The sequence below is a fragment of the Myodes glareolus genome, chromosome 11 (assembly GCF_982192425.1).
Source record: "Myodes glareolus chromosome 11, mMyoGla1.1, whole genome shotgun sequence".
NCBI classification, from domain to species: domain Eukaryota; kingdom Metazoa; phylum Chordata; class Mammalia; order Rodentia; family Cricetidae; genus Myodes; species Myodes glareolus.
The window spans coordinates 25,446,738-25,462,149 of NC_142036.1; the positions used below are offsets into that span (position 1 = coordinate 25,446,738).

General features: G+C 45.6%; 1 protein-coding gene and 1 long non-coding RNA gene across 3 annotated transcripts in view; one reads left to right on the forward strand and one right to left on the reverse strand.

Moving 5' to 3' along the window:
* Fbln5 (fibulin 5) overlaps positions 1 to 1,461 on the forward strand; it is a 69,555-nt gene extending 68,094 nt beyond the window's left edge. For both annotated transcript variants that reach the window (XM_048449462.3, XM_048449461.3), the window contains exon 11: positions 510 to 1,461. In XM_048449462.3, coding sequence (XP_048305419.1) covers positions 510 to 671 — 162 coding nt within the window. In that variant the 3' untranslated portion in view covers positions 672 to 1,461. The remainder of the gene's footprint in view (positions 1 to 509) is intronic.
* A 1,666-nt stretch (positions 1,462 to 3,127) lies between these two features.
* Positions 3,128 to 14,769, reverse strand: LOC146892467 (uncharacterized). The gene is made up of 2 exons (XR_015004513.2): positions 14,464 to 14,769; positions 3,128 to 3,547 (listed from the first exon to the last, which is right to left on the reverse strand). It is a non-coding gene; the product is annotated as an uncharacterized LOC146892467 (long non-coding RNA).
* Between the last annotated feature and the right edge of the window lie 643 nt (positions 14,770 to 15,412).

Here is a 15,412-nt window from a genome sequence, read left to right on the forward strand (position 1 = left end):
CTCCTGGGCAGACCACCGAAGAGGCAACATGTAAGCTGTCACATTGAGAAAGGTACTGAGCCCGTGTGGCTAACATAGATGAGAATAATGGGTTAATATAAGTTATAAGAGTTAACAAGAAGCCTGACCCTATGGGCCAATCAGTTTATAACCTTATGGAGTCTTGTGCGTGATTTTCCTTGGGACTTGCTGGCTTATTGGGGTACTGGGCCAGACAGAAACCCCAACAAGCCGGCCCCACATGTTACAAGGGCCTGCAGGGGTGGGGTGAGGGGTCTGACGCAGACTAGGGAACCAGAGAAGGCTTGCCTTAGGAAATGACCTTCCAAGTAAAGAGTGGGCAAAGCTGGGAGAGAATTCAGCACCACTGAAGTAAATGGGTGACACCATGATCAAGGTGATTCTGAAGTAGGCTAGACGGAGCATCCTGCTCAGTCTGCTGTTCCCCCAGACACCCCTTTTGCTACCACCATATCCTTTCTAACTAGTGCCCCTGGTTCTGTCCACAGCAAACAGGGCCTATCAGCGCCACCCTGGTGATGACACGCCCCATCAAAGGGCCTCGGGACATCCAGCTGGACTTGGAGATGATCACTGTCAACACTGTCATCAACTTCAGAGGCAGCTCCGTGATCCGACTGCGGATATATGTGTCACAGTACCCGTTCTGAGCCTCGGGCTAAGGCCTCTGACACTGCCTTTCACTAGCACCAAGGGACAGGAGGAGGAGCCCAGCAAGAATGAGAGCAAGACAGACATTGCACCTTTCCTGCTGAACATCTATCTCCTGGGGCATCAGCCCAGGAACCCGACCCCTACCTGTGCTATTGCCAACTATCACTCTGAAGGACACCCTGCCCCTAGTTCCCACGATGCAGTTATCCAAAAGTATTCTTCTTGGCTCCCTGAGGTGAGGTTGCCCGTGACGCTTCAAGGCCTTCCATTTATTTCCACCTTTTTTCAAAGAAAATAGGTTTGCTGGGGTTTGAGTCTGTGTTCTAAGACTGAGTGGCTTGTTCTTGCCTCTTCTACTCCTTCCTCCATCTCTTGCTGCATTGCTGCTTTGCAAAAGTCCCCATGGGCTCATGGGGAAGGCTGGGTATAGCTAGTTTGCTTCTTGCGTGTGCTGAGAAGGCTATGGAAACACACCACAGCAGGATCAAAGGTTTTTAAAGAGTCTATTTTAAAACCAGGTCTGGTATGTTCAGCATAAAAGAAGTTTTTAATTGTCCTTAAAACTTGTATGACTATTTAACCTTTTCTTGTGCATTTTGAGTTTTTAAAGTGGTAGCATTCCTTCCAAGAGCCTCAGAAACGTGTTATGTTCTGTCTCCCAACCTCAGCCTTCCTTCCTTCTTAGCCCGGTTTTTACAAAGTCCCTTTAATCATGCTGTTTTAAGAATTTTTACTCAACTGGGTTGGAAGAGAGAGGTATCCAGACTGATTAAATATTTGAAGAAATCTTGTGTTTGGTTAATTTTGATACCATGGATAATTTAGTGCTTGGAGTTGGTTTTAATTCTGTGCAATGGCTTGGGAAGGTCTCCAAGGTACTGAAACCTTCTCATAACTGTTTATGGGAATAAACAGTTTGGTTATAACTTCTCATAACCAAAGGTGGGGGGCAAAAGGTGGGGAACCATGAAATGGGGGTGGTGAAAAAGTGAGGGTTAACATCAATCTCCAAGTTTTCTCATAATTGCTCTTCCATGTGGTCTGTTGTGGGCATTCTCTGAGGGCAGAGGCGGACTTTATTCAAGTGTCTGTAAACCATTGAGTGGCTCTGGACCCTGTGTAGAAGGACAATTGGTTAGGTAGAACCCATCTCTAGGGACTGATACCATTGGTCCTGGGTGCAGCCTGGGCATTTGTTATAAAAGAATAAAAGTAGAGTTGGATATGCATCTTAGAGAGAGGCGGTTAGTGAGGCCCATGTGATTTTAAAGAGAGGCGGTTAGTGAGGCCCACGTGCTAGCTACCTTGCCTTCAGCACCTGTACAGTTTCTTCCAGAACTTTTCAGATTGCCATCGCTTTCCTGATCAGGCACTCTGGGTTTTCCCCCAGCCAGAGGTAAAGAGCACAAGGCTCAGCGAAGAGATCCAATTAGACAGCTGCCTTCCTGGCCAGTCCCAATATTGGATAGGAGGCTACAGAGGAGAAAAATGGATTCCTTGAGACCCAAAGATGCAACTGTAGGAGCAAGCTGTGGAGGTGCCAATCCCTCCTCTTAGTGATGTACTTAGATGCCTCCAAGGTGCCCAGAGCTTCACCCTAGACCCCAGGTTAGAAGGCAATTCATAGATTCCTTTTTTATGTTTTTGTTTTGTCTTGTTTTTGAGACAGAATCTTGCTATGTAGCCCTAGTTGACCTCAGACTCACTATGTAGAGTCGTTGGCCTCGGACTTACAGAGGCTTGATTGCCTCTACCTCCTAGTCCTGGGATTAAAGGTATGCACCTCCACCAAATTCTCAGATTCTTCAGCAGAGGCAAAAGGCATGGCCAGCCATTCACATCTGAGCAGCCCCAGCCATCTTCTTACCCACAGAATGTCTCACTCTCAGAGCACAGCTCTGGTTCATTCTTTTCTCTAACTAAAACTAGGCCCATCCAAACCATGCCCAACAGTGAGCCTCCTGACAGGGTCAGGTAGCATCAATAACACCCACCCAAGTGGCATAGAGGTTTCAGTTTGGAAGCTTGACGAAAAGGACAAATTCCTTCAGTGAGGCTCTCTGCAGAGCAAAGGACAGAAGGCACCCTCTGGTCCAGGTACCCTGATCATGATGAAGCTTAGGAGTCAGGGACAGGGCAGAGTTAGAGATGCTGAGTGCTGGCACCCATGCAGCAGTCAGAACCATGGACCCAGGCTCAGCACAGCATGGGCTCAGGTTTCCTCATGATGTGGAAGGCTTTGTCCTGTGCTTTCTGAACCACCGGTTTCCAAGGTGACACATTTGGAAGCAGACCCAAGTCTCTAGGGTTTACATTTCAGTTGTCATTGTCTAAATATGGCTTCCTGTTTCTAAGAGAAAAAAAAAAAAGCACTGAGAAGCTTTACCAAAGCTGGCTCAGAGGGCCTTTTGGCCCTTGGATTACTCTTTCAAAACATCACTGATGAGTCCAGTTTAAATGAATAAGAAGCATGTGGGATAAATTTATTTTAAAATACACTTGGGCCTCAAAGTTCAAGGGAAGAATGGCCTGGGGCAGAGAGTGTACTGTAGGGCCAAACCCAAAACATTTGAAATGGTTCTAGAGGCTCCCAGAACCCAAAAAGACTACTTGCTTCACCCATTTCTTCGGAATAGCTGGCTATTTTTTTTTGATTTCTCCCATGGCTGTGGGGGTTAGCCTGCTAGCAGTATTCCAGCATTGTCCTCTAATGTGAAGCCCAGTGGACTGGTTGCTTTGGGGGTCCTAATATGTCCGGGCTTCCCTGGCTTGCCTCTTGTCAGGGTGGCCCAATCCTGGAGCTGAGACTGTCAAACTTGAGTTGGTCAAGTGAACCCTGGTTCCGTCATCACATCCTGAAACATGAAGGAACCTGTGAAAAGAGGGTGCTAGATTAGGACCCAAGACACCAGCCAAAATCCTCGTGTTACCTACCAGCTACCCATCCGAGTTCCCCGCAGACGAATACTTCCATTCAGCTACTCCTAATTCTAAAGTTCTGAGAGGCCTCACATTGTACTTTGGGGGCAGCAGCCAATATTTCCATTAAAGTGCAGTTTTAGAGTTTCCCAGAAGCAGGCCAGTCATAACACTTTCTAATTGGCACAGAATCCACCTACCTGTCTCCTGGCAGGCTCGGGTAACACACTCCAAACTTTTCTTAGGTAACAGTCTTGGCCCTGGGAGTGTTATTTGCCCAGATGGTGAAATGTTTAAGGGGGTCCGATTGCTTCATTTCCAATGGTTTAAATGTATTTTTGTGGCCTGGGTGTTAACTGTAATGTGCACAAATTGTTCATTCTGAGCCAAAAAGTTCACCCAGAATGAAATGGCATGACAAACAAAACAAACAAAAAATCCATTTCCTCTCATCTTGCCAGACGAAAGCTGAATGCTAAAGGTCTTTATTTAAAAGGATAACATACTTTATTTTATTGCTTAAAAATAATCTTTCTTATTCTTGAGAATTTAATATATGTGTGTGTGTGCAATGAAATAGAATCATATTTTTCCCATTTCCCACTCTGCTTCCCCTTATTCCTCTAATACATCCTCCTCCCAGCTTCATCTTTTAAAAATTTTTATTGCTTTGATAACCCACAAAGTCCAATTAGTCTTGCCCATATGTGCACAGTGTGGGGCCATCCACTGGAGCATGGGAAATCTACCAGTAGCCACACCCTCAAAAAATGAGTCTTCTCCCTTCCCCAGTGGCTATCAACTGCCAAATAGCTCCTCAGTAAAGGTGGGTGTCGGGGATTAAAGTTGCAGTCCACCATGTTCAGGCAGCTCTCTCTGAGCTCACACAAGATTTGAAGACACCCCCATTGCCCCCCTCACCCCACCCTGGCTTCCTACTCTCTGTCTGACCTTATTTGGAGACTGACCCTGGACATGGATGCCCGGCTTATCTCAGACGTGACCCTTGACACAGTTTCCTGCAGACACTCTCCCCTTGCTGCCACACATGGTAATTAGGCTTTGTGATTTGGCTGTTATGATAGGAGCGTGCTACCACCATATAATAACTAGGCATTGTGTCCCAGCCTTATGATAGGAGCCTGCTGTTTAATGCAAATTAGGTGATGCCCCAGCCACTGTTCCCATCCTTTTATACCTCCCCTCACTCTGGAATAAAGTTGGGCTGTAACACTGAAGCTGTTTCCGACATACTCACAGGCCATACAAAGTCCTCCATGTGCTTCTGCTCCCTTTGTCCTCATAGCCTGGTGACCAATGGATCATGAGGAACAGGGAGACCCCATGGGTGGGGGCTGGAGAGCACTTCCCCATCCACCCTGGAACTTTGACTGGCCAGAGAGATGAGCATGGTGCACAGTTCATTGGTGACATGCTTCTCTGAGGATCTATGAGTCACCAGACAAAACTAGAACTTAACCTATTTTAGTTCAATTTTAATAATTACTAAGCCGAATCTATTTTATACACCAAAACGCTCATGAACATTCATGGGGATGTGTTTGAAATTTGGAATAACCTCCCTCTGTAACTATTAAATACATTTAATAGAAACATAAAATACATGTCAGGTAAGGAAATTTCTTTCAGGCCAGTGGGATTGCTCAGTGAGCAAAGATGCTTGCCTCCAAGTCTGCCTGAGTCTCATTCTTGGAATCTACATGACGGAAGAAGAGAAAGGATCCCCCCACCCCGGCATACCATACATGCACGTTTATACAGGTGCCATACACATGCATTCACACAGACAAATAAAGGTTAAAAAAACATTAGAGGGTAATTTGCTCTTTTATTTGGCCTGTATGCTTGCATTTTGATATGTCTTTCCAGCTCTAAAGTGATCATTAAGCAAAACTCATTAGTTCCAAACTTGTTCACACTCATCACCCACAAGCGAACATGCACATTGCTCCTCATGTTGAGAATTTTGGTCTGAGATTTCTTAGTTCTTTTATTTAGCAGATGGCTAGAGGCCCTGAGGATAACTAAAATATGCTTGCAAAACAAAATTCAAGGAAAACAATCAGGGGGCTCCAGAACAAAGAGATGCAGGATTCATCATTCAAGTGGATTTTCTGGAGATGACCCCATCAGCATCTCTGACTTGCTTAGTGTGACTCTTAGTCAGCATCCAGCAGAGAAATCCATTGTGACCTGAGAAGATAAGAGTCAGCCCACAAATGAGCATTTCTGGTGTCTTATAGCAAAGACTAGCACAACCCCCAAATATTTTTGTTTTGTCTTCATGTCTGTGTGGTGGCACTGTATCCCCTGGAACTAGAGTTACAGATAGCTGTGAGCAGCCATGTGGGTGCTGGGAATTAAACCCAGGTCCTCTGGAAAAGCAGCCAATAGCCAACTACTGTCAGTGCTCTTAATCACTGAGCCATCTCTCCACCCCACCCCTATCTTGCTCAGTAATGTGAAAATGAAGGCAGGGGTAAGCAGTATATAGATGCAAATACAAACACTACTGTGATATCCATTGACGAAGATCTATAAGTTACTAACGTGAGCCTGGGGCCAGAGAGCTATCAGACAGATTGATTGCACTTAAAAGTTGTTTTGGTTTGGGAAGGAATGTTTTGGTTTGAACCCAGACCTTTCTCTAATTCTTACTTTTCAGGTTTTTACTCAAAGCAAACTTTTGAATTTTTTCTTTTTCTCTATTATTGTTGAGCATGTGCATAAAGTATGTGTGTGGGCACAGGCATCATTTCATATGTTCGGAGGTCAGAGGACAATTTTGTGGAGTTGATGCTGTCCTCCCACATTTCTATGGGTTCAGGGGATCAAACTCAGGTGTCTAAGCTTGCACAGCAAGTACCTTTACCCACTGAACTCCCTTATACTCCCCAGGAAAAACACAATGTTATAAAACAAACCTGCATCCCAAAGAGCTACTACACTTTAACATGGGTGTTTGAAGTTCCTCTCAATTTTAATATACAAACCTTCCAGAACTTATCTTTTAAGGGAAGGTGTCTGCATTAGTTATATTTTCTAATGCTCTGCATCCCTGCTCTTAAAACGTTTACCAAAACGACACGATTAAATCCAAGCTATGGTATATGCAAAGATTTCAGCTTTTTCCACCAAACCTACAGTCTCCTTTTGTTCTAATTTCAGCCCCCAAGCTGGCATCTCCACATAATATTTTGTCAACGTTTCTAAGAAGCAATCCTATGGACCATAATAGGGTTGCATTTTCCATGGGCAAAGGCACAATTGAAATCATGGTCTTATCCAGGAGAACCACAGCCAGCTAATAGTCCTCCCCATTCAGAAACCTAGCTCATTTGGGGAAAGTAAGGTTCTTGATTTCTTTCTCCTTTTACCTCTTCTTCCTGCTTTACTAAGGATTGAGATTAGGGCCTCAAGCAAGTGCTCTACCAAGAGGAACAACCTCAGCTTCTGATGGAACTTTAAAATGTCTTATTTTAGGGCCTTTCTAAAAATACCATTGATCTCATCCAAGCCAAGATGTTTTACAAATCGTGGGTAAACAGCTCCTAGATGGACTACAAGAATCTGGGACTAGAAAAAGCACCAAAGAGGAGCAGGCTAGCCCATTGCAGGGCTGGGGCAAATGACTAGAGGGAGCAGTTGCTCTGTACAGCAAATACTGAGCCACTGAAAGCCCACCCCTGCTCTTCACACACATTATCTCGTTTCTGCCCCTGCTGTTCACACTGACCACCTCACCCACCCCTGCTCTTCACACTGACCACCTCACCCACCCCTGCTCTTCACACTGACCACCTCACCCCACCCCTGCTCTTCACACTGACCACCTCACCCCGCCCCTGCTCTTCACACTGACCACCTCACCCCACCCCTGCTCTTCACACTGACCACCTCACCCACCCCTGCTCTTCACACTGACCACCTCACCCCACCCCTGTTCTTTACACTGGCCATCTCACCCACCCCTGTTCTTCACACTGACCACCTCACCCACCCCTGTTCTTCACACTGACCACCTCACCCCACCCCTGCTCTTCACACTGACCACCTCACCCACCCCTGCTCTTCACACTGACTACCTCATCCACCCCTGCTCTTTACACTGACCATCTCACCCACTCCTGTTCTTCACACTGACCACTTCATCCACCCCTGCTCTTCACACTGATCACCTCACCCACTCCTGCTCTTCACACTGACCACCTCACCCCACCCCTGCTCTTCACACTGACCACCTCACCCACCCCTGCTCTTCACACTGACCACCTCACCCCACCCCTGCTCTTCACACTGACTACCTCACCCACCCCTGTTTTTCACACTGACCACCTCACCCCACCCCTGCTCTTCACACTCACAACTTCATCTTGGCAAATGGCCTGCAGGCTGCTTCCGTTCTTAATTTTCATCAGGTGTCCTTCAGCCCCACTCTCCTCCCTTGTTACTTTTCCCCCAGACTTTGGAAGGCTGAGGTAAGAAAGAAGAGGGAGGAGCATAGCTGACTGACTCCTTCTTCCTCCTGATGGTGGAATCCAGCTTTACTTCTGGGTAAGAAGATGGAGGTTGGGAGTGGGAGGCACTTTTCAGGCTGGGCACAGTGGTATGAACTTTTAATCCCAGTGCCGAGGAGGCAGAGGGAAGTGGATCTCTCTGAGTTCAAGGCCAGTCTGATTTACCTAAGTGAGTTCCAGGATAGCCAAGGCTACACAGAGAGAGACCCTGTTTCAAAAAGGCAAATCAAACAAAACAGAAACGAGCAAACAAAAACTTCCGATCTCTCTGGGGCTGGAAATGTACTTGATTGGTAGAGTTCTTGCCTAGTATGCACCAAGTCCTTAGTTGGATCCCCAGCACCGCAGAATATGGGAGTGGTGGACATCCTTGTAATCCCAGTACTCAGGTGGTGGGGGCAGCAGGATCAAACATTCAAGGCCATCTTCAACTGCAAAGCAAGTGTTATTTTTGAGACTGGGACTCATGTATCTGACCTTAACCTCCTCCCCCCCCAGTTGTTGTTGTTGTTGTTGTTGTTGTTGTTGTTGAGGTAAAATTTGCACGGAGTAGAATACACAAAGCATGACAAGATAAATAAAGGCATTCAGCATGAGCCCCAGGTGGGGGTGTTAAAGATTGAGCTGTGTGCACTGAGACCAGAGGACAACATGCTGGGGGGCACAGGTGGCAGCAGCTTTGAGAAGGGGACTGGGTGCAGACGAGCAGCTAAGGCCCGTGGATGTTTGAACATCTGGACCCCCTCTCATGGTGGCCAGAGTATTTCCTTCCATGTTTGGTTGGTTTGAATTTCTTACTGTTCATTTAGAATGTGTGCGGGTAGGAGAGTGTGTAGGAGGGGGGAGGGGAAGGTAGCTGGAGGGGCCCAGAAGTTCACCAGGCCCATTCTTTGATCTTCGTAGCTACAGACTCTTATGAAAGCAGGGTTTCTTCATCTTCTCACAGCTGGGCAGGCGATGGCTTCCAGAGTGAGCATTGAGGCTCCTAACCCTAGGGATTTTCGTTACCACATCCCTCACACACAGAAAGAATTCTGAAATGAGCAAAACTGATTAGCAGCCAAATATGAAAACTGAAAATTGCATTAACCCTGCTACCTCCTAGCTTCCTGAAGCCTCGCTAGCTAGCAATTTAGGGAATTAAATGTTCGTCAGCCATGTTCTCCTGGAAACATCCTGCATCCACTTAAATACATGGAGAAGTATCTTGGCCAGAGGACGCATAATGGGAAAGAAGATTCCTAGTTGGAAAGTTTAAGATTTTAAACGTTTTCATTACAGGCTAGAGAAATGGCCCAGCAGTTGAGGGTTTGTACTGCTCTCGCAGAAGACCTGAGCGTGGTTCCCACTGGGTGACAACTAAGCACATGTAACCCATAATTAAAAACAAATCTTTAAAATTTTTATTATGTGTGTGTGTATGCATGCACACTCACATGTTCGATGCCATGCGTGTAGATGTTGGAGAACTGTTTTCTGGAGTTAGTTCTATTCTTCTACCGTATTGATTCTGGGAACTGAACTCTTCACGCTTGGTAGTAAGTGCCTTTACCTGCTCAGCCAATGCACACACTTTTTCTCTCTCCTTTTTTAAATAGCTTTTTCTAGCTCTTTCCTATCTGTGACCTAAAGCAAGTCCTTTGGCCTCTCTGAACCTCAAATCATTCTTTTGTATTCTCAGAAAATGTCACACCTGAGCCATGCATTCTCCTAACTTCTAGCCTTCACTCTATGCCTGATACTGGCCTATTGAAAAATTCTTACTATCAGGACCAGAGAGACAGACAGCTCAGTGTTCAGAGTGCATTCTCTGCAAGCACAACCACTTGAGTCCAATCCCTGACATTCATGTAAAAAGCCAGGAATAGCCGTGTGCATATCTGTAACCCCAATACTGGGTAACAGGAATAGGTGGCTAGATAACAGCTCATGAGCCAGACAACCTAGCCGAAATTGTGAGTTTCTACTTCAGTGGGAGACCCTGTTTCAAGGCAGAAAGTTGAGTTACAATAGAAGAGGACATTGAATGTCTTGCTCTGGCGTCTGCATGCATGCATCCATGCCTGCACACCCATAATCTCATAAGCATATGCCACATGCACCAAGGAAAAAAAAACACTGTTCTAACACTTCTTTACATCATTCTTATTTTGACCGTATCATGTTGCAGCCTAGACTAGCCTGGAGCTATTGCTTCAGCTTCCCAACTGCTGGAATTGCGTATGTGAATCGCTGTACCCAGCAATCACTCTTATTTCAAAAGCACACTTGTGTCCTTGTTTTGTTTTGCACTTGGTGCGAAAGGATGTAAACACGTACTGATAACCACTCATGGTCTTTAGAAGAGCGGTGTTCTAACCCGCGTGACCAGCCCCAAGATCAGGATATGCCAGTGAGATGTCTGAGTTGCCAGGAGTAGAACTGGATTAGACCTGGACTGGAGTCTCCACTTTACCCATTGTTGTCAGCTGGCCTGGTTACCCAGCAGAGCACTTGACAGAAGCAACCGAAAGATGGAAGATTTTATCTTAGCTTGGAGTTGGAGGGTCCAGCCTGTGTAGGAAGAGAAGTCATGACGGCATAAACTGGAGGCAGCCGGTCATATCGCATGTGCAGTCTGGAAACAGAGGAGGCTGCTAGCGCTCTGCTGGCTCTCTCCTTGTTCAACCATTCTGGACCTCATATGGAGGAATGAGGGAGGCTCTTGAGATGCAGGAAGATCGGAAAATGACAAGATTCACAAGATACCCCTCCCCCAGGCTATAAACATAGTCAACAGTTGCTGAGGAGAGGAAAGCCAGAGGAGCTGCCTACAAGTTGGGGAAGGAAGCTGCAGGGGTGCAGCTGCTGTGAAAGTCACCTGTGCTGAGATGGAGTTTTTGGAGTCACCCAAGCTCCTGTGAGTGACCTCAAGAAACAAATTAGTTCCCAGAGCTAGATGGTGGAGCTGTCTCTTTCTTCTGTCATCAATGCCTGATCTGGGGTGAATAGATGTCTCATGTCTCCCCAACAAATGCCACACAACAGAGCATGACACAGTGACAATCAACCTCTTGCTGTTGCTTTTTGGTCTAGAATCCTTCCCCTAGCCCACAGCACGTCTCCAGCCTAAAGTCATTTGCTAGCTTATTATTTCAAGGGACCTGAGAATCATTTGCTCAATCTGTAGGGCAGGGCAAGGAGAGGTGTGGTCACTCATTTAGATCACATTAGGGACTTTTTCCTGAGGAGTCAGTGAGTTAACGGGCATTGTAAGAGACAGCTGAACCACAGAGCGGCTACAAGTGTGTGGCAATGCAACTTAGACTTCAGACAAAACCCGCATCATGGGCCAAGGACCAGAGGGTTTCAAAAGTCTTGGGTGGGAAATAATAGCAGCTTCTTTAGCTGCAGGTGAGTTATGCACAGAGCACCTCAAGAGACACTCCAGGCTCTAAAAGCTCTTTAGGACTATGGCCACAGGATAAGTACGTGTAGTTCTGGGGACCATCGGAACAATTATTGGCAACACCATATGTGTGACCCTCACCCCCTTGTCTTCTCTGCTCTTCTTTCTTTCCCAAACTTTTATTAAGCACCTGAAGCAGGACTGTGCTAGGTGCTTAACTGTGACCCAAAGGGCTGGTGCTATTTTTGTCCTTGAGTCTCCCTTTAAAGACTCACCAGGTTGCCTCCCACCCTTCTGCCCTGTCCTCTCCCTCACCTCTCAGTTTGCCTTCCTTAGGTCTCCATTTCTTTTTACTCAGAAGTCGGCTGCAGACCCCTGACACCTACAAGCTCTAGAGAATGTTGCTGTGATGTCTTTGCCACAGGCTCTGTGGAATGGAGAACTGAGAACTTTCACAGCTCCAAAGCCCCGGCTGGGGACGTGGGAAGCCCACCATTTTCACAGTCATTTCTGACTCCAAATTCTCAACTTTGCTCAAATTCCTCTGTCTCACGAGCCTGTAACTACTAGAGATCCTTACCAGTGGACCCTGATGTGATGTGATACTCCTTGCTTGCCTTCTACAAAGAAAACATGAGTAGTGTCCACCCACAATTTATATCTACTTGGAACGGGGATGTGACTCTGTTGGAAATGGGGTGTTCACACATGCGGATAGTCAAATGAAGATAAATTCCCAATAGGGTTGGATGAACCTTAAACCCAGCCCTGAAATCCTGACACGGAGAGAAGACATTCAGAGGGATCCAGAGAGAAAGAGGGCAGTGTGAAGGCTGGCCAGAGCTGGAGTAAGCTATATGGCAAGAACATCAAGGATTTCTGGGAGTTGCCAGAAGTGAGGAAGAGGCAAGAAGGGTTCGTCAAGCCCTCAGAGGAGTGTTGACTGGGGCACTTTTAGCCCTCTGAACTGTAAGAAGTTAAATTAAATTTTTGCTGTTTTAAGCGGCCCAGTTTGCGACACTGTCATGACAACTTCAGGAAACAAACAGGCCACGCTCAGCTGGGTGTGTGGCCAACTTCCCCAAGGAGTTGGGAGTGGAAGGTGGGAGGGGAGGCAGTGACATTTCAGCCTTCTACTCCTGTTTTCTACTGGCTTCCTCTTCTACCACCCATCCTTCTTCCCCCTCCTTCAACGTGTCTTTTAATCCCTCTTTCCCCTAAGGTCCTTGGGCTTCAGTTACTCTGAGGGACTCAAGCTCCCAATCTACTATTTAGGTTAAAGACCCCTAAGATGCTAGGCTGCACCAAGTTTTTTTTTTTTTTTTCCAAAGAACAGCAGCCCCTTTTTGGAAGGGAGACAAGGGCTTTAAAAGCTGTTCATATCATCTTTTCCCTTGTGGAAGATATCACCATTCTCTTCCTCCATTCTTCAGCTCCTCGGAGGCAACAGGTTAGCCTTACTCTACTTCATTGAGGGTTCAAATTACACAGAGTAAGTCAAGAGGGAAGACTCTGTCAGTCAAGGCTAACTGAACTGTTTCCTGTGTCTAGATGCTGCTCTGGGCTCTTCAGAAAGATACCAAAACAGTGGTTCTCAACATCTGGGTCATGACCCCTTGGAGGGGATCGAATGACTCTTTTACAGGGGGTCCCATATCGTGCAGAGCAGGCATTTACACTATGATTCATAGTAGTAGTAAAATTACAGACATGAAGTAGCAATGGAATCATTTTGTGGTTGGGGTCACCCCAACAAGATCATCTGTATTAAAGGGTCACAGTATTAGGAAGGTTGAGAACCACTGTTCTAAGGGAATTGAGGAGGTGGCATTGTCCTGCCTAGAAAGAATACCCTAGAAGACTACCCTTAGCTTTCTTCTTTAAAATCTTTTCCAGTAAGCTGGCTTATCCCATTGTTGAATGAGTCTTTTATGTTCCACTTCCTCCTTTGTGTCCTCAGTATTTGATCTCACCTGTGTCTATATATAGAGAGATTTCCTTTTAAATTTGACCATATTTGTTACTCTGTTTTCTCAATGTATGCTCATGTCGAAGACCCATGGGGCAGTACTTTTCTTTCTAATTCTTAAATAAGACTTATGAATCCCAGTGGTAAATTAAGTTGCCCAACATCACAACATTATTTCTGCATTTACATGGCAGAACTGGCCTTCATTCTGGGATGTTTTCTTTCTGCAAAATCCATGGTTTTCTCAGAGGAGAGCTGCTGGCTTTAGCCTGGAATAGCTGTGTCCTTTAGGTCAGCCCTTTCCTGGTTTGAACCAGAACTCTGAGTGTGCAAGCTTGACTCTGTTTTGAAATCATACTGTGTTTAAATAGATTTCTAGCCCTATTTTTTAAAATCAAGGTTATTAATCAGTTTGGAGAACTCTGCATCTTGACTCTGCTTCAGAAAAAATAGTCTTAGTAGGTTACATGAGTATTTTGAAACTCCTTTTTTTTAATTCAATAAAAGTTTGCACAAACAATGCATCCCACAGGAGAAACTTATGCCAGATTCCAGATGTCTAACACATTTGCTTGAGATATTAGAGTTCATGGCCTCTTGTGCTTATTAAACCAAAATATGTGAGTCCATAGAGCTGAGTTTTAAGAAGCGGGCGTGCTGCAGGGTCAGGCTGAATTCCGGGCAACTATAGCACTTCAACAAATGTTCTCATCCCAGGTTTTGTGTGTGTGTGTGTGTGTGTGTGTGTGTGTGTGTGTGTGTGTTAAATTTTTGAAACAGCTAAAGCAGAGAGTACAATAGGAGAAAATATAAGATATCTAGTTTTGACCTAGTTCCACCTCAATTCAATATATAGAAGTGTTAAAAAAAAATTCATGCCTAGCACAGTGTCTAGTGTTGGACTCAGAATGCTATGATAGCAGTGACCAATGATTACAGTGTTTTGTTCATGGGACACCATCTGTACCTCATACCTGTCATTTTTTATGGCTTCCACTGCCATCCTGAACATCTTCTTCTCTCTCCTTGCTGAAGGTTGGTCAGATACATGGTCCGTGCGCTTCTGTTTCTGCCCTCTGCCCCTTGCACTCTGTTATCACCCAAGAGCAGGAACAATCAGCGTAAATGTCCAATCACTTCATGTTCTGCGCCTGCTCCAGACTCTCCAGTGGCTTCTCAGCCTACTCAAACAAAGGCGAATGCTTCTGAAAGAGCTCATGTAGCCTTTTGCTGCAAACACCACCTCATGATCCCTTGGCGTCAGCGCTTATCTTCCTTCCTGTCTGTCTCTCATTATAGTTCCTAGTACTTCTTAAACACGCCAGGCAAGTCCCTCGGGCATGGCTCACTGGTCAGGGAAAGGCTAAAACACACCTGCCCCCTCACTACAGGTAAGAAAGGAGGATTTTTTTTGTTTCAAATATTTAGCAACAACAAAGCCCCTAAGGTACATGATATTTTTCCCCTAGTAATTTTTGCTGTAGCAAAATGGACCAAAACAGATTCCCCTTATAAATTGAAAATGGGAATGCCTATAGTTGGGTGATTGTTCATTTTTTAGCTACTGTGTGATCTTGACTTTGTGGTCATCTAATGGCTGTGATCAGTTTGTTGCACCATTGCATGAGGAGATGATAACTGAAAACCAAAGCTGTTTTGCATGGTTGGAAAAGGACTCATTTAGGGAACTATGTTTCAGGTGATTCAGAAAATTTAATTTATCTATCTAGACAGAGTCTCACTATATGGTTCTCACTAGCCTGGAACTCACAGGTCTCCTCCTATTTTTGCTTCACAAGTGCTAGGATCAAAGGTGTGCACCACCATACCCAGCTTAGAAAATATTTTTAAAATCATCAAATCTTTAAAATAATTTGTCAGTTTAGCCAGGCAGTAGTGGTGCACGCTTTTAGTCAACAGAGG